The 20,388-nt window shown below is 44.0% G+C and overlaps 1 protein-coding gene across 1 annotated transcript in view; it reads left to right on the plus strand.

The window, feature by feature from the left end:
* The window catches only part of cdh23 (cadherin-related 23), a 373,711-nt gene that overhangs the window by 295,571 nt on the left and 57,752 nt on the right, over positions 1–20,388 (plus strand). The window contains exons 39-43 of the mRNA XM_065296107.1: positions 870–989; positions 1,076–1,256; positions 1,396–1,529; positions 1,608–1,817; positions 1,895–2,002. Coding sequence (XP_065152179.1) covers positions 870–989; positions 1,076–1,256; positions 1,396–1,529; positions 1,608–1,817; positions 1,895–2,002 — 753 coding nt within the window. The remainder of the gene's footprint in view (positions 1–869; positions 990–1,075; positions 1,257–1,395; positions 1,530–1,607; positions 1,818–1,894; positions 2,003–20,388) is intronic.

The following is a 20,388-nucleotide window of genomic DNA, read 5'->3' on the forward strand; positions in this document are numbered from 1 at the left end:
GAAGCTTTGATCGTGTTTAGAGTGCGCAATTTAACATGTCTTCATGTTTCACATGTTAAAAAACGTGGTATTTTTCACACAATTTACTTATCTGTATATCGCTGTTTTCACTGTCCTTAAAACGGGCTGATGTCTTCCTTGTTCTATAAAGTCCCACCTTCAGAAATACGTAATGAGTTATGGTTGTGTAGTTTGTTTAGTGTGTTTTGACTCGATAGCAGCTTAGCTTGCCGTTAGCTTAGCTGGCGACTGACGTATTCCTGTGGGCGGAGCTTAGTCAAAAAACTGTTCCAGTGACGTCATAAAAGCAGGATGTAGAGGGCTGAAGTCCAAACCGGCCATTCGCTGTACGCTTTAAAAAGGCGAATTCTGTTAAAGAAAATATATTTCCTGGCATTGAACATTGAGCTTTATCATTTTACAGGTTTTATTTATACTCTAACAGCAACATTACACACTAACTAGGGTTTAAAAATGGGATCAGGAAGAACGTGACCTTTAAATGGCTTCAGCTTGGTTTTCACAGACTGGGTCACAAATATATATTTGTCAACAAACAAACCACATTATGAACCACACAAGGTTAAAAAAACATGATTCATGCATGCTCAGTAACATTCAAACATGCAAACAAATTTTATAAAATAATTTGCATAAAGCATTTAAAAAAGACATCGAAAGCATTTCAATGCATGGGTACAGTAGATTATTTGGTAGTTTATATTTGATTTTATGTTACCCATTTAAATATAATGATGATGCATGGAGATGTGAAAATTGTTAAATGCGGACACAAATGTCATCAGTTACCTAAAAATGACCCACATGCTCAACGGATGTGTGTGTGTTTACTCTGTGTGCGTCCACAGGGTCAGATCGTGGTCATAAAGGAGCTGGATTATGAAATTAGTAATGGTCATTATGTGCTGACTGTCACAGCCACAGATCAGTGTCCAGTGCCTCAATTCAGACTGACATCCAGCACAACAGTAAGATCACATCAGCTACATGCATTCATAAAACCCCCGTCTCCTTCAAACTACACACTGCTATTGTGTTTGTCCTTGTACTGTAGGTCCTGGTCAATGTGGTGGACGTAAACGATAACGCGCCTATCTTTCCACGTCAGTTTGAGGGACCGGTTGAAATCACAGAGGGTCAGCCGGGTCCGCGGGTCTGGACGGTAAAAGCCACGGACGCTGACTCAGGATCCAATGGGAAAGTGGAGTACAGCATCACTGGAGGAGACCTAAAAAGTGTGTGTGATGAAAAACATGGGGTTGTTTCAATTTTGGTCTGCATTTTGTCTGATCTCTCTATGTTACTTCCTGTCTCTCCCTCTCTCTCTTGCTCTCATTTGTTCTTGTTTGCTCTCTCTCTTTCTTTTGTCTCCAGATGAGTTTGTTATTTCATCAGTTGAAGGAGAGTTGAGGGTGAGGAGAGACGTTGAACTTGACAGAGAAACCATCTCCTACTACAACATCACCATTACTGCTAAAGATTTGGGAACGCCGGCACAGAGCGCCACGGTACAACCACATCATTAACAGATATTCCTATTGCAGCTTGTGTTTCTCATAATTCATTTGATTGTTTGTGCACGTCAGGTGGTGGTGGGCATACAGGTGTTGGACATCAATGATAACGACCCCGTCTTGCTAAACTTACCGTATAACATCAGTGTGAGCGAGGGAGCTCCGGTCCAAACCTCCGTTATGCAGGTGCGGGCGTACGATTCTGACAGCGGCCGCAATGCTCTGCTTACATACAACATCACTGCCGGAAACACAGATGGAGCATTTTACATTAATGAGACGGTGAGAGATTTTAAGGAAGTAATGTGTAAGCTGTGTAAATGTTTTACTAGTGCTGACTGATGTGCTTCTGTATCCAGTCAGGTGTGGTTCAGGTGAACAGGCCACTGGACAGAGAGAGAGTCGCCGAATACAGGCTGACCATCACAGTCAAAGACAACCCGGAAAACCCCCGCATCGCCCGCAGGGTAATAATAACACTACACAAGATAAAACAATATCTGCATCGCCCGCAGGGTAATAATAACACTACACAACATAACAGAACATCCGCATCGCCCGCAGGGTAATAATAACACTACACAAGATAACTAAACATCTGCATCGCCCACAGGGTAATAATAGGTCTACACAACATAACACAACATCTAGATCGCCCACTGGGTAAATAAGGCCACGCAACATAAAACAACATCTGCATCACCCACAGGGTAATAATAACACTACACAACATAACACAACATCTAGATCGCCCACTGGGTAAATAAGGCCACGCAACATAAAACAACATCTGCATCACCCGCAGGGTAATAATAACACTACACAACATAACACAACATCTAGATCGCCCACTGGGTAAATAACGCCACGCAACATAAAACAACATCTGCATCACCTGCAGGGTAATAATAGGTCTACACAACATAACACAACATCTAGATCGCCCACTGGGTAAATAAGGCCACGCAACATAAAACAACATCTGCATCACCCGCAGGGTAATAATAACACTACACAACATAACACAACATCTAGATCGCCCACTGGGTAAATAACGCCACGCAACATAAAACAACATCTGCATCACCTGCAGGGTAATAATAACACTACACAACATAACACAACTTCTGCATCACCCGCAGGGTAATAATAACACTACACAACATAACACAACTTCTGCATCACTCGCAGGGTAATAATAACACTACACAACATAACACAACATTTAGATGGACCACTGGGTAAATAACGGCACGCAACATAAAACAATATCTGCATCGCCCGCAGGGAAAATAAAACCATGCAACATAACACAACATCTGGATCTGGAACATTAGCATCACTTGCAGGGTAATATCAACTCTACATAACATAACACAATATCTGCATCGCCCAAAGGGTAAATAATACCAGACAATATCTGCACAAGGTAATAATAACTCTACACAACACAACACCTAGATCGCCCACTGGGTAAATAACGCAAAATAAAACAACATCCGCATCGCCTGCAGTGTAATAATAACACAACATCTGCATCGCCCACTGGGTAAACTGCACAACAACCACAGGGTAATAATAACAACTAGATATAAAAGTTTGAGGACAAACTTTATGTTGGCTTGACAAAGCGTAGACTGAACGTTTAAAACGGTTTGACAGAAGATTAGTTTTGTAGGCTATCTGGCTGTTAGTATGTTTGAGTATGAAGCTAACATGATTTAACATGAAACCATCATGATTTAACATGATGTTAGCATGATTAGCCTGAAGCTAGCATGATTAGCATGGAGCTAGCATGATGTTAGCATGATTAGCATGATGTTAGCACGAAGTTAGCATGATTAGCATGATGCTAGCACGATTAGCATGATGCTAACATGAATTAGCATAAAGCTAGCATGATGCTAACATGAATTAGCATGAAGCTAGCATGATGCTAACATGAATTAGCATGATGCTAACATGATTTAGCATGAAGTTAGCATGATGCTAACATGAATTAGCATGAAGGTAGCATGATGCTAACATGAATTAGCATGATGCTAACATGAATTAGCATGATGCTAGCATGATGCTAACATGAATTAGCATGAAGCTAGCATGATGCTAACATGAATTAACATGAAGCTAGCATGATGCTAACATGAATTAGCATGAAGATAGCATGATGCTAACATGAATTAGCATGAAGCTAGCATGATGTTAACATGAATTAGCATGAAGCTAGCATGATGTTAACATGAATTAGCATGAAGCTAGCATGATGCTAACATGAATTAGCATGAAGCTAGCATGATGTTAACATGAATTAGCATGAAGCTAGCATGATGCTGACATGAATTAGCATGAAGCTAGCATGATGCTAACATGAATTAGCATGAAGCTAGCATTAAGCTAACATGAATTAACATGAAGCTAACATGAATTAGCATGAAGCTAGCATGAAGCTAACATGAATTAGCATGAAGCTAGCATGAAGCTAACATGAATTAGCATGAAGCTAGCATGATGCTAACATGAATTAGCATGAAGCTAGCATGATGCTAACATGAATTAGCATGAAGCTAGCATGATGCTAACATGAATTAGCATGAAGCTAAAATGATGCTAACATGAATTAGCATGAAGCTAGCATGATGTTAACATGATTTAACGTGAAGCTAGCATGATGCTAACATGATTTAGCATGAAATTAGACAGATTTATTATGAAATTAGCATAAAGCTAGAATGAAACTAGCATGAAGCTAGTATGACTTAGCATGAAGCTAGCATGAAGCTAACATGAATTAGCATGAAGCTAGCATGAAGCTAACATGAATTAGCATGAAGCTAGCATGATGCTAACATGAATTAGCATGAAGCTAGCATGATGCTAACATGAATTAGCATGAAGCTAGCATGATGCTAACATGAATTAGCATGAAGCTAGCATGATGCTAACATGAATTAGCATGAAGCTAGCATAATGCTAACATGAATTAGCATGAAGCTAGCATGAATTAGCATGAAGCTAGCATGATGCTAACATGAATTAGCATGAAGATAGCATGATGTTAACATGATTTAACGTGAAGCTAGCATGATGCTAACATGATTTAGCATGAAGTTAGACAGATTTATTATGAAATTAGCATAAAGCTAGCATGAAACTAGCATGAAGCTAGTATGACTTAGCATGAAGCTAGCATGAAGCTAACACAACCAAAAGACCCAACCCCCATGTCTCTATGATTTTCGGATCCAGAGATATAAGGCTTTGTTTATTATGTTGCTAGGGTGCTTATATTTGGTTGCTAGGGGCGTGGCTTAATACCTCGATAAGAATCTTCAGAGACTGATTGGATGCCTGAGTAAAATGAGCCCACCCCCATATCTCTATGACACTCTAAAGTGAAGATATTCCATCTGGGACACTTTTATTCCCTTATATGGGCATGTTTCCTGCCCCATTATAAGTCAATGGGGAAAATTGGGTGCCTCTTACACCCCAGGGGTACAGCTTACACCCCATTGTGATGTATGTTCTTACAGAGCCTGCCAGCCTCTTCAAATGTGGTAACCCACAAGTTTATACAAATTTCTCGCTTGCAGCTATGACCCGTCAAAGTTTGTCGCAATGTTAAGTCAATGGAAAATTTGGGGTGTTTGAGCGCCCCGTTTAGGAATTCGGTAGGTCCCATCAGTTAGAAAAGTCATAGCAACAATCTACGTACCAGTCTTAAAAGTTTTGTAAAGTTTTGTGGGTGTAGCTTGAAAGCTCTAGGAGGAGTTACTGTGAGAAAAAGTTTGTACCAGAATAATAATAATAACTAGATAGGTACATTTCCTGAAGAAAATGTGAAGTGGTGCTTGCCGTGGCAAATTTCGGGGGACAATATATGATTATACTCCAAGCCAAAAGTAAAACAATTCAACCCACATGTCTCTACGATATTCTGATGCGAAGATATAAGGCTTTGTTTATTCGGTTGCTAGGGTACTGTATTTGGTTGCTAGGGAGAAAATTGGCATCCACTAGTGATTACACTCCGAGTCACGAGTCAAACGGTCAAACCCCCGTGTCTCTACGATGTTCTGATGCGGAGATATAAGGCTTTGTTTACTCTGTTGCTAGGGTACTGTATTTGGTTGCTAGGGAAAAAATTGGCATCCACTAGTGATTACACTCCGAGATACGAGTCAAACGGTCCAACCCCCGTGTCTCTGCGATGTTCTGATGTGGAGATAAAAGGCTTTGTTTACTCTGTTGCTAGGGTAATGTATTTGGTTGCTAGGGAGAAAATTGGCATCCACTAGTGATTACACTCCGAGTCACGAGTCAAACGGTCCAAACCCCGTGTCTCTACGATGTTCTGATGCGGAGATATAAGGGTTTGTTTACTCTGTTGCTAGGGTACTGTATTTGGTTGCTAGGGAAAAAAATGGCATCCACTAGTAATTACCCTCCGAGTCATGAGTCAAACGGTCCAACCCCCGTGTCTCTACGATGTTCTGATGCGGAGATATAAGGCTTTGTTTACTCTGTTGCTAGGGTACTGTATTTGGTTGCTAAGGAAAAAAATGGCATCCACTAGTGATTACCCTCCGAGTCACGAGTCAAACGATCCAACCCCCGTGTCTCTACGATGTTCTGATGCGGAGATATAAGGCTTTGTTTACTCTGTTGCTAGGGTACTGTATTTGGTTGCTAGGGAAAAAATGGCATCCACTAGTGATTACCCTCCGAGTCATGAGTCAAACGGTCCAACCCCCGTGTCTCTACGATGTTCTTATGCGGAGATATAAGGCTTTGTTTACTCTGTTGCTAGGGTACTGTATTTGGTTGCTAAGGAAAAAAATGGCATCCACTAGTGATTACCCTCCGAGTCACGAGTCAAACGATCCAACCCCCGTGTCTCTACGATGTTCTGATGCGGAGATATAAGGCTTTGTTTACTCTGTTGCTAGAGTACTGTATTTGGTTGCTAGGGAAAAAAATGGCATCCTTTAGTGATTACCCTCCGAGTCACGAGTCAAACGGTCCAAACCCCATGTCTCTACGATGTTCTGATGCGGAGATATAAGGCTTTGTTTACTCTGTTGCTAGGGTACTGTATTTGGTTGCTAGGGAAAAAAATGGCATCCACTAGTGATTACCCTCCGAGTCACGAGTCAAACGGTCCAAACCCCGTGTCTCTACGATGTTCTGATGTGGAGATATAAGGCTTTGTTTACTCTGTTGCTAGGGTACTGTATTTGGTTGCTAGGGGCGTGGCTTGGGAGTGGCCAATGATGTGCCCAGGGATTACACTCCGAGTCACAAGTAAAACGGTCCAACCCCCGTGTCTCTAAGATGTTCTGATGCGGAGATATAAGGCTTTGTTTACTCTGTTGCTAGGGTACTGTATTTGGTTGCTAGGGGCGTGGCTTGGGAGTGGCCAATTATGTGCCCAGTGATTACACTCCGAGTCACAAGTAAAACGGTCCAACCCCCGTGTCTCTACGATGTTCTGATGTGGAGATATAAGGCTTTGTTTACTCTGTTGCTAGGGTACTGTATTTGGTTGCTAGGGGCGTGGCTTGGGAGTGGCCAATGATGTGCCCAGTGATTACACTCCGAGTCACAAGTAAAACGGTCCAAACCCCGTGTCTCTACGATGTTCTGATGCGGAGATATAAGGCTTTGTTTATTCGGTTGCTAGGGTGCTCAAATTTGGTTGCTAGGGGCGTGGCTTGGGAGTGGCCAATGATGTGCCCAATTGTTACACCCCTAGTCACAAGTAAAACGGTCCAACCCCCGTGTCTCTACGATGTTCTGATGCGGAGATATAAGGCGTTGTTTACTCTGTTGCTAGGGTACTGTATTTGGTTGCTAGGGGCGTGGCTTGGGAGAGGCCAATGATGTGCCCAGTGATTACACTCCGAGTCACAAGTAAAACGGTCCAAACCCCGTGTCTCTACGATGTTCTGATGCGGAGATATAAGGCTTTGTTTATTCGGTTGCTAGGGTGCTCAAATTTGGTTGCTAGGGGCGTGGCTTGGGAGTGGCCAATGATGTGCCCAATTGTTACACCCCTAGTCACAAGTAAAACGGTCCAAACCCCGTGTCTCTACGATGTTCTGATGCGGAGATATAAGGCTTTGTTTATTCGGTTGCTAGGGTGCTCAAATTTGGTTGCTAGGGGCGTGGCTTGGGAGTGGCCAATGATGTGCCCAATTGTTACACCCCTAGTCACAAGTAAAACGGTCCAACCCCCGTGTCTCTACGATGTTCTGATGCCGAGATATAACTGTTTGTATTTTATGTTGCTAGGGTGCTCAAAAGTGGTTGCTAGGGGCGTGGCTTAGTAAGTGTGTAAGGATCCTGAGAGACTGATTGGATGCCTGAGTAAAATGAGCCCACCCCCATGTCTCTATGACACTGTGGTGCAAAGATATCCATCCGGGCATTTTATAATGGCAGTCTATGGTATAGGTTGCTAGGGTGCCCAAAATGGTTGCTATGGTAACCTTACACCCCATTGTGGGGGACGTCCTGACAGAGTCTAGCACCCTCTTCAAATTTAGTAACCCACATGTTTCTATGAAATCCTGGCTCGGACCTATGACCCGTCAAAATTTTTGCAATGGTAAGTCTATGGGATTTTGCCCCATTGACTTTTCATTGGGGCACTTTTGGGCACCTCTTACACCCCAGGGGTACAACTTACACCCCATTGTGATCCATGTTCTTACAGAGCCTACCACCCTCTTCAAATGTTGTAACCCACATGTTTCTACAAAATCCTCGAGCGGAGCTATGACTCGTCAAAGTTGGGCGCAATGTTAAGTCAATGGGATTTTTTGGGTGGTTTTTCGCCCCCCTTTCGGAAATCCTGCACCCGATCGCTTATAAAAGTCATAGCACACCTCTCCTCAATAAGCCGGTCGATTTGAGCCCTAATTTATGGGTCTACGACAAACCGTGTGGGACGAGTTACGCGCCGAAAAAGTGTGCAGACATAAGAATAATAAGATATAATAATAATAATAATAACTAGATAGGTACATTTCCTGAAGAAAATGTGAAGTGGTGCTTGCCGTGGCAAATTTCGGGGGACAATATATGATTATACTCCAAGCCAAAAGTAAAACAATTCAACCCACATGTCTCTACGATATTCTGATGCGAATATATAAGGCTTTGTTTATTCGGTTGCTAGGGTACTGTATTTGGTTGCTAGGGAGAAAATTGGCATCCACTAGTGATTACACTCCGAGTCACGAGTCAAACGGTCAAACCCCCGTGTCTCTACGATGTTCTGATGCGGAGATATAAGGCTTTGTTTACTCTGTTGCTAGGGTACTGTATTTGGTTGCTAGGGAAAAAATTGGCATCCACTAGTAATTACACTCCAAGATACGAGTCAAACGGTCCAACCCCCGTGTCTCTGCGATGTTCTGATGTGGAGATAAAAGGCTTTGTTTACTCTGTTGCTAGGGTACTGTATTTGGTTGCTAGGGAAAAAAATGGCATCCACTAGTGATTACCCTCCGAGTTACGAGTCAAACGGTCCAACCCCCGTGTCTCTACGATGTTCTGATGCGGAGATATAAGGCTTTGTTTACTCTGTTGCTAGGGTATTGTATTTGGTTGCTAGGGAAAAAAATGGCATCCACTAGTGATTACCCTTCGAGTCATGAGTCAAACGGTCCAACCCCCGTGTCTCTACGATGTTCTGATGCGGAGATATAAGGCTTTGTTTACTCTGTTGCTAGGGTACTGTATTTGGTTGCTAGGGAAAAAAATGGCATCCACTAGTGATTACCCTCCGAGTCACGAGTCAAACGGTCCAAACCCCATGTCTCTACGATGTTCTGATGCGGAGAAATAAGGCTTTGTTTACTCTGTTGCTAGGGTACTGTATTTGGTTGCTAGGGAAAAAAATGGCATCCACTAGTGATTACCCTCCGAGTCATGAGTCAAACGGTCCAACCCCCATGTCTCTACGATGTTCTGATGTGGAGATATAAGGCTTTGTTTACTCTGTTGCTAGGGTACTGTATTTGGTTGCTAGGGGCGTGGCTTGGGAGTGGCCAATGATGTGCCCAGTGATTACACTCCGAGTCACAAGTAAAACGGTCCAACCCCCGTGTCTCTACGATGTTCTGATGCGGAGATATAAGGCTTTGTTTACTCTGTTGCTAGGGTACTGTATTTGGTTGCTAGGGGCGTGGCTTGGGAGTGGCCAATTATGTGCCCAGTGATTACACTCCGAGTCACAAGTAAAACGGTCCAACCCCCGTGTCTCTACGATGTTCTGATGCGGAGATATAAGGCTTTGTTTACTCTGTTGCTAGGGTACTGTATTTGGTTGCTAGGGGCGTGGCTTGGGAGTGGCCAATGATGTGCCCAGTGATTAAACTCCGAGTCACAAGTAAAACGGTCCAAACCCCGTGTCTCTACGATGTTCTGATGCGGAGATATAAGGCTTTGTTTATTCGGTTGCTAGGGTGCTCAAATTTGGTTGCTAGGGGCGTGGCTTGGGAGTGGCCAATGATGTGCCCAATTGTTACACCCCTAGTCACAAGTAAAACGGTCCAACCCCCGTGTCTCTACGATGTTCTGATGCCGAGATATAACTGTTTGTATTTTATGTTGCTAGGGTGCTCAAAAGTGGTTGCTAGGGGCGTGGCTTAGTAAGTCTGTAAGGATCCTGAGAGACTGATTGGATGCCTGAGTAAAATGAGCCCACCCCCATGTCTCTATGACACTGTGGTGCAAAGATATCCATCCGGGCATTTTATAATGGCAGTCTATGGTATAGGTTGCTAGGGTGCCCAAAATGGTTGCTATGGTAACCTTACACCCCATTGTGGGGGACGTCCTGACAGAGTCTAGCACCCTCTTCAAATTTAGTAACCCACATGTTTCTATGAAATCCTCGCTCGTACCTATGACCCGTCAAAGTTTTTGCAATGTTAAGTCTATGGGATTTTGCCCCATTGACTTTTCATTGGGGCACTTTTGGGCACCTCTTACACCCCAGGGGTACAACTTACACCCCATTGTGATCCATGTTCTTACAGAGCCTACCACCCTCTTCAAATGTTGTAACCCACATGTTTCTACAAAATCCTCGAGCGGAGCTATGACTCGTCAAAGTTGGGCGCAATGTTAAGTCAATGGGATTTTTTGGGTGGTTTTTCGCCCCCCTTTCGGAAATCCTGCACCCGATCGCTTATAAAAGTCATAGCACACCTCTCCTCAATAAGCCGGTCGATTTGAGCCCTAATTTATGGGTCTACGACAAACCGTGTGGGACGAGTTACGCGCCGAAAAAGTGTGCAGACATAAGAATAATAAGATATAATAATAATAATAATAACTAGATAGGTACATTTCCTGAAGAAAATGTGAGTGGTGCTTGCCGTGGCAAAATTCTGGGGACCATATATGATTATACTCCAAGCCAAAAGTTAAACGATCCAACTCCCGTGTCTGTACGATGTTCTGATGTGGAGATATAAGGCTGTGTTTATCCGGTTGCTAGGGTACTGTATTTGGTTGCTAGGGAAAAATTTGGCATCCCATAATGATTACACTCTGAGTCACGAGTCATACGGTCCAACCCCCGTGTCTCAACGATGTTCTGGTGCAGAGATATAAGGCTTTGTTTATTCGGTTGCTAGGGTACTGTATTTGGTTGCTAGGGAAAATTTTGACATACCATAATGATTACACTCTGAGTCACGAGTCAAACGGTCCAACCCCCGTGTCTCTACGATGTTCTGATGCGGAGATATAAGGCTTTGTTTACTCTGTTGCTAGGGTACTGTATTTGGTTGCTAGGGAAAAAATTGGCATCCCATAATGATTACACTCTGAGTCACGAGTCAAACGGTCCAACCCCCATGTCTCTACGATGTTCTGATGCGGAGATATAAGGCTTTGTTTACCCTGTTGCTAGGGTACTGTATTTGGTTGCTAGGGAAAAAATTGGCATCCCATAATGATTACAATCTGAGTCACGAGTCAAACGGTCCAACCCCCGTGTCTCTACGATGTTCTGATGCTGAGATATAAGGCTTTGTTTACTCTGTTGCTAGGGTACTATATTTGGTTGCTAGGGAAAAAATTGGCATCCCATAATGATTACAATCTGAGTCACGAGTCAAACGGTCCAACCCCCGTGTCTCTACGATGTTCTGATGCTGAGATATAAGGCTTTGTTTACTCTGTTGCTAGGGTACTATATTTGGTTGCTAGGGAAAAAATTGGCAGACCATAATGATTACACCCTGAGTCACGAGTCAAACGGTCCAAACCCCATGTCTCTACGATGTTCTGATGCGGAGATATAAGGCTTTGTTTATTCTGTTGCTAGGGTACTGTATTTGGTTGCTAGGGAAAAAAATGGCACCCACTAGTGATTACCCTCCGAGTCATGAGTCAAACGGTCCAACCCCCATGTCTCTACGATGTTCTGATGTGGAGATATAAGGCTTTGTTTACTCTGTTGCTAGGGTACTGTATTTGGTTGCTAGGGGCGTGGCTTGGGAGTGGCCAATGATGTGCCCAGTGATTACACTCCGAGTCACAAGTAAAACGGTCCAACCCCCGTGTCTCTACGATGTTCTGATGCGGAGATATAAGGCTTTGTTTACTCTGTTGCTAGGGTACTGTATTTGGTTGCTAGGGGCGTGGCTTGGGAGTGGCCAATTATGTGCCCAGTGATTACACTCCGAGTCACAAGTAAAACGGTCCAACCCCCGTGTCTCTACGATGTTCTGATGCGGAGATATAAGGCTTTGTTTACTCTGTTGCTAGGGTACTGTATTTGGTTGCTAGGGGCGTGGCTTGGGAGTGGCCAATGATGTGCCCAGTGATTACACTCCGAGTCACAAGTAAAACGGTCCAAACCCTGTGTCTCTACGATGTTCTGATGCGGATATATAAGGCTTTGTTTATTCGGTTGCTAGGGTGCTCAAATTTGGTTGCTAGGGGCGTGGCTTGGGAGTGGCCAATGATGTGCCCAATTGTTACACCCCTAGTCACAAGTAAAACGGTCCAACCCCCGTGTCTCTACGATGTTCTGATGCCGAGATATAAATGTTTGTATTTTATGTTGCTAGGGTGCTCAAAAGTGGTTGCTAGGGGCGTGGCTTAGTAAGTCTGTAAGAATCCTGAGAGACTGATTGGATGCCTGAGTAAAATGAGCCCACCCCCATGTCTCTATGACACTGTGGTGCAAAGATATCCATCCGGGCATTTTATAATGGCAGTCTATGGTATAGGTTGCTAGGGTGCCCAAAATGGTTGCTATGGTAACCTTACACCCCATTGTGGGGGACGTCCTGACAGAGTCTAGCACCCTCTTCAAATTTAGTAACCCACATGTTTCTATGAAATCCTGGCTCGGACCTATGACCCGTCAAAATTTTTGCAATGGTAAGTCTATGGGATTTTGCCCCATTGACTTTTCATTGGGGCACTTTTGGGCACCTCTTACACCCCAGGGGTACAACTTACACCCCATTGTGATCCATGTTCTTACAGAGCCTACCACCCTCTTCAAATGTTGTAACCCACATGTTTCTACAAAATCCTCGAGCGGAGCTATGACTCGTCAAAGTTGGGCGCAATGTTAAGTCAATGGGATTTTTTGGGTGGTTTTTCGCCCCCCTTTCGGAAATCCTGCACCCGATCGCTTATAAAAGTCATAGCACACCTCTCCTCAATAAGCCGGTCGATTTGAGCCCTAATTTATGGGTCTACGACAAACCGTGTGGGACGAGTTACGCGCCGAAAAAGTGTGCAGACATAAGAATAATAAGATATAATAATAATAATAACTAGATAGGTACATTTCCTGAAGAAAATGTGAGTGGTGCTTGCCGTGGCAAAATTCTGGGGACCATATATGATTATACTCCAAGCCAAAAGTTAAACGATCCAACTCCCGTGTCTGTACGATGTTCTGATGTGGAGATATAAGGCTGTGTTTATCCGGTTGCTAGGGTACTGTATTTGGTTGCTAGGGAAAAATTTGGCATCCCATAATGATTACACTCTGAGTCACGAGTCATACGGTCCAACCCCCGTGTCTCAACGATGTTCTGGTGCAGAGATATAAGGCTTTGTTTATTCGGTTGCTAGGGTACTGTATTTGGTTGCTAGGGAAAATTTTGACATACCATAATGATTACACTCTGAGTCACGAGTCAAACGGTCCAACCCCCGTGTCTCTACGATGTTCTGATGCTGAGATATAAGGCTTTGTTTACTCTGTTGCTAGGGTACTATATTTGGTTGCTAGGGAAAAAATTGGCAGACCATAATGATTACACCCTGAGTCACGAGTCAAACGGTCCAAACCCCATGTCTCTACGATGTTCTGATGCGGAGATATAAGGCTTTGTTTATTCTGTTGCTAGGGTACTGTATTTGGTTGCTAGGGAAAAAAATGGCACCCACTAGTGATTACCCTCCGAGTCATGAGTCAAACGGTCCAACCCCCATGTCTCTACGATGTTCTGATGTGGAGATATAAGGCTTTGTTTACTCTGTTGCTAGGGTACTGTATTTGGTTGCTAGGGGCGTGGCTTGGGAGTGGCCAATGATGTGCCCAGTGATTACACTCCGAGTCACAAGTAAAACGGTCCAACCCCCGTGTCTCTACGATGTTCTGATGCGGAGATATAAGGCTTTGTTTACTCTGTTGCTAGGGTACTGTATTTGGTTGCTAGGGGCGTGGCTTGGGAGTGGCCAATTATGTGCCCAGTGATTACACTCCGAGTCACAAGTAAAACGGTCCAACCCCCGTGTCTCTACGATGTTCTGATGCGGAGATATAAGGCTTTGTTTACTCTGTTGCTAGGGTACTGTATTTGGTTGCTAGGGGCGTGGCTTGGGAGTGGCCAATGATGTGCCCAGTGATTACACTCCGAGTCACAAGTAAAACGGTCCAAACCCTGTGTCTCTACGATGTTCTGATGCGGATATATAAGGCTTTGTTTATTCGGTTGCTAGGGTGCTCAAATTTGGTTGCTAGGGGCGTGGCTTGGGAGTGGCCAATGATGTGCCCAATTGTTACACCCCTAGTCACAAGTAAAACGGTCCAACCCCCGTGTCTCTACGATGTTCTGATGCCGAGATATAACTGTTTGTATTTTATGTTGCTAGGGTGCTCAAAAGTGGTTGCTAGGGGCGTGGCTTAGTAAGTCTGTAAGAATCCTGAGAGACTGATTGGATGCCTGAGTAAAATGAGCCCACCCCCATGTCTCTATGACACTGTGGTGCAAAGATATCCATCCGGGCATTTTATAATGGCAGTCTATGGTATAGGTTGCTAGGGTGCCCAAAATGGTTGCTATGGTAACCTTACACCCCATTGTGGGGGACGTCCTGACAGAGTCTAGCACCCTCTTCAAATTTAGTAACCCACATGTTTCTATGAAATCCTGGCTCGGACCTATGACCCGTCAAAATTTTTGCAATGGTAAGTCTATGGGATTTTGCCCCATTGACTTTTCATTGGGGCACTTTTGGGCACCTCTTACACCCCAGGGGTACAACTTACACCCCATTGTGATCCATGTTCTTACAGAGCCTACCACCCTCTTCAAATGTTGTAACCCACATGTTTCTACAAAATCCTCGAGCGGAGCTATGACTCGTCAAAGTTGGGCGCAATGTTAAGTCAATGGGATTTTTTGGGTGGTTTTTCGCCCCCCTTTCGGAAATCCTGCACCCGATCGCTTATAAAAGTCATAGCACACCTCTCCTCAATAAGCCGGTCGATTTGAGCCCTAATTTATGGGTCTACGACAAACCGTGTGGGACGAGTTACGCGCCGAAAAAGTGTGCAGACATAAGAATAATAAGATATAATAATAATAATAATAACTAGATAGGTACATTTCCTGAAGAAAATGTGAGTGGTGCTTGCCGTGGCAAAATTCTGGGGACCATATATGATTATACTCCAAGCCAAAAGTTAAATGATCCAACTCCCGTGTCTGTACGATGTTCTGATGTGGAGATATAAGGCTGTGTTTATCCGGTTGCTAGGGTACTGTATTTGGTTGCTAGGGAAAAATTTGGCATCCCATAATGATTACACTCTGAGTCACGAGTCATACGGTCCAACCCCCGTGTCTCAACGATGTTCTGGTGCAGAGATATAAGGCTTTGTTTATTCGGTTGCTAGGGTACTGTATTTGGTTGCTAGGGAAAATTTTGACATCCCATAATGATTACACTCTGAGTCACGAGTCAAACGGTCCAACCCCCATGTCTCTACGATGTTCTGATGCGGAGATATAAGGCTTTGTTTACTCTGTTGCTAGGGTACTGTATTTGGTTGCTAGGGAAAAAATTTGGCATCCCATAATGATTACACTCTGAGTCACGAGTCAAACGGTCCAACCCCCATGTCTCTACGATGTTCTGATGCGGAGATATAAGGCTTTGTTTACTCTGTTGCTAGGGTACTGTATTTGGTTGCTAGGGAAAAAATTGGCATCCCATAATGATTACACTCTGAGTCACGAGTCAAACGGTCCAACCCCCATGTCTCTACGATGTTCTGATGCAGAGATATAAGGCTTTGTTTACTCTGTTGCTAGGGTACTGTATTTGGTTGCTAGGGAAAAAATTGGCATCCCATAATGATTACACTCAGAGTCACGAGTCAAACGGTCCAACCCCCGTGTCTCTACGATGTTCTGATGCGGAGATATAAGGCTTTGTTTACTCTGTTGCTAGGATACTGTATTTGGTTGCTAGGGAAAAAATTGGCATCCCATAATGATTACACTCCGAGTCACGAGTCAAACGGTCCAACCCTCGTGTCTTTACGACGTTCTGATGCGGAGATATAAGGCTTTGTTTACTCTGTTGCTAGGGTACTGTATTTGGTTGCTAGGGAAAAAATTGTCATCCCATAATGATTACACTCCGAGTCACGAGTCAAACGGTCCAACCCCCGTGTCTCTATGATGTTCTGATGCTGAGATATAACTGTTTGAATTTTATGTTGCTAGGGTGCTGAAAAGTGGTTGCTAGGGGCGTGGCTTAGTAAGTCTTTAAGGATCCTGAGAAACTGATTGGATGCCTGAGTAAAATGAGCCCACCCCCATGTCTCTATGACACTGTGCTGCAAAGATATCCATCTGGGCATTTTATAATGGCAGTCTATGGGAGATGTTGCTAGGGTGTTCAAAAGTGGTTGCTAGGGGCGTGGCTTAATAGCTCTGAGATGATCCTGAGAGACTGATTGGATGCCCGAGTAAAATGAGCCCACCCACTTATCTCTACGACACTGTAAAGCAAAGATATCCCATCTGGAACGATTTTATTACCTTATATGGGCGTGTTCCCTGCCCCATTATAAGTCAATGGGAAATTTCGGGTGCCTCTTACACCCCAGGGGTACAGCTTACACCCCATTGTGATGTATGTTCTTACAGAGCCTACCACCCTCTTCAAATGTTATAACCCACATGTTTCTACCAAATCCTCGAGCGGAGCTATGACCCGTCAAAGTTCGGCCCAATGTTAAGTCAATGGGATTTTTTGGGTGGTTTTTCGCCCCCCTTTCGGAAATCCTGCACCCGATCTCTTATAAAAGTCATAGCACACCTCTCCTCAATAATCCGGTCAATTTGAGCCCTCTTTCGTGTGTCTACGACAAACCGTGTGGGACGAGTTACGCGCCGAAAAAGTTTGCAGACATAAGAATAATAAGATACTAGATAGGTACATTTCCTGAAGAAAATGTGAAGTGGTGCTTGCCGTGGCAAATTTCGGGGGACAATATATGATTATACTCCAAGCCAAAAGTAAAACAATTCAACCCACATGTCTCTACGATATTCTGATGCGAAGATATAAGGCTTTGTTTATTCGGTTGCTAGGGTACTGTATTTGGTTGCTAGGGAAAAAAATGGCATCCACTAGTGATTACCCTCCGAGTCACGAGTCAAACGGTCCAAACCCCGTGTCTTTACGATGTTCTGATGCGGATATATAAGGCTTTGTTTACTCTGTTGCTAGGGTACTGTATTTGGTTGCTAGGGAAAAAAATGGCATCCACTAGTGATTACCCTCCGAGTCACGAGTCAAACGGTCCAACCCCCGTGTCTCTACGATGTTCTGATGCGGAGATATAAGGCTTTGTTTACTCTGTTGCTAGGGTACTGTATTTCGTTGCTAGGGAAAAAAATTGCATCCACTAGTGATTACCCTCCGAGTCATGAGTCAAACGGTCCAACCCCCGTGTCTCTACGATGTTCTGATGCGGAGATATAAGGCTTTGTTTACTCTGTTGCTAGGGTACTGTATTTGGTTGCTAGGGAAAAAAATGGGATCCACTAGTGATTACCCTCCGAGTCATGAGTCAAACGGTCCAAACCCCATGTCTCTACGATGTTCTGATGCGGAGATATAAGGCTTTGTTTACTCTGTTGCTAGGGTACTGTATTTGGTTGCTAGGGAAAAAATGGCATCCACTAGTGATTACCCTCCGAGTCATGAGTCAAACGGTTCAACCCCCATGTCTCTACGATGTTCTGATGCGGAGATATAAGGCTTTGTTTACTCTGTTGCTAGGGTACTGTATTTGGTTGCTAGGGGCGTGGCTTGGGAGTGGCCAATGATGAGCCCAGTGATTACACTCCGAGTCACAAGTAAAACGGTCCAACCCCCGTGTCTCTACGATGTTCTGATGCGGAGATATAAGGCTTTGTTTACTCTGTTGCTAGGGTACTAGATTTGGTTGCTAGGGGCGTGGCTTGGGAGTGGCCAATGATGTGCCCAGTGATTACACTCCGAGTCACAAGTAAAACGGTCCAAACCCCGTGTCTCTATGATGTTCTGATGCGGAGATATAAGGCTTTGTTTATTCGGTTGCTAGGGTGCTCAAATTTGGTTGCTAGGGGCGTGGCTTGGGAGTGGCCAATGATGTGCCCAATTGTTACACCCCTAGTCACAAGTAAAACGGTCCAACCCCCGTGTCTCTACGATGTTCCGATGCCGAGATATAACTGTTTGTATTTTATGTTGCTAGGGTGCTCAAAAGTGGTTGCTAGGGGCGTGGCTTAGTAACTCTGTAAGGATCCTGAGAGACTGATTGGATGCCTGAGTAAAATGAGCCAACCCCCATGTCTCTATGACACTGTGGTGCAAAGATATCCATCTGGGCATTTTATAATGGCAGTCTATGGGATAGGTTGCTAGGGTGCTCAAAAGTGGTTGCTAGGGGCGTGGCTTAATAGCTCTGAGATGATCCTGAGAGACTGATTGGATGCCCGAGTAAAATGAGCCCACCCACTTATCTCTACGACACTGTAAAGCAAAGATATCCCATCTGGAATGATTTTATTCCCTTATATGGGCGTGTTCCCTGCCCCATTATAAGTCAATGGGAAATTTCGGGTGCTTCTTACACCCCAGGGGTACAGCTTACACCCCATTGTGATGTATGCTCTTACAGAGCCTACCACCCTCTTCAAATGTTATAACCCACATGCTTCTACCAAATCCTCGAGCGGAGCTATGACCCGTCAAAGTTTGGCCCAATGTTAAGTCAATGGGATTTTTCGGGTGGTTTTTCGCCCCCCTTTCGGAAATCCTGCACCCGATCTCTTATAAAAGTCATAGCACACCTCTCCTCAATAAGCCGGTCAATTTGAGCCCTCTTTCGTGTGTGTACGACCAACCGTGTGGGACGAGTTACGCGCCGAAAAAGTGTGCAGACATAAGAATAATAAGATATAATAATAATAATAATAATAAGTATGAGCAATAATAATAGTGATGCCTTGCATAAATGCAAGCACCACTAATAACTAGATAGGTACATTTCCTGAAGAAAATGTGAGTGGTGCTTGCCGTGGCAAAATTCTGGGGACCATATATGATTATACTCCAAGCCAAAAGTTAAATGATCCAACTCCCGTGTCTGTACGATGTTCTGATGTGGAGATATAAGGCTGTGTTTATCCGGTTGCTAGGGTACTGTATTTGGTTGCTAGGGAAAAATTTGGCATCCCATAATGATTACACTCTGAGTCACGAGTCATACGGTCCAACCCCCGTGTCTCAACGATGTTCTGGTGCAGAGATATAAGGCTTTGTTTATTCGGTTGCTAGGGTACTGTATTTGGTTGCTAGGGAAAATTTTGACATCCCATAATGATTACACTCTGAGTCACGAGTCAAACGGTCCAACCCCCATGTCTCTACGATGTTCTGATGCGGAGATATAAGGCTTTGTTTACTCTGTTGCTAGGGTACTGTATTTGGTTGCTAGGGAAAAAATTTGGCATCCCATAATGATTACACTCTGAGTCACGAGTCAAACGGTCCAACCCCCATGTCTCTACGATGTTCTGATGCGGAGATATAAGGCTTTGTTTACTCTGTTGCTAGGGTACTGTATTTGGTTGCTAGGGAAAAAATTGGCATCCCATAATGATTACACTCTGAGTCACGAGTCAAACGGTCCAACCCCCATGTCTCTACGATGTTCTGATGCAGAGATATAAGGCTTTGTTTACTCTGTTGCTAGGGTACTGTATTTGGTTGCTAGGGAAAAAATTGGCATCCCATAATGATTACACTCAGAGTCACGAGTCAAACGGTCCAACCCCCGTGTCTCTACGATGTTCTGATGCGGAGATATAAGGCTTTGTTTACTCTGTTGCTAGGATACTGTATTTGGTTGCTAGGGAAAAAATTGGCATCCCATAATGATTACACTCCGAGTCACGAGTCAAACGGTCCAACCCTCGTGTCTTTACGACGTTCTGATGCGGAGATATAAGGCTTTGTTTACTCTGTTGCTAGGGTACTGTATTTGGTTGCTAGGGAAAAAATTGTCATC

Source organism: Paramisgurnus dabryanus, chromosome 20 (assembly GCF_030506205.2).
Source record: "Paramisgurnus dabryanus chromosome 20, PD_genome_1.1, whole genome shotgun sequence".
NCBI lineage: Eukaryota > Metazoa > Chordata > Actinopteri > Cypriniformes > Cobitidae > Paramisgurnus > Paramisgurnus dabryanus.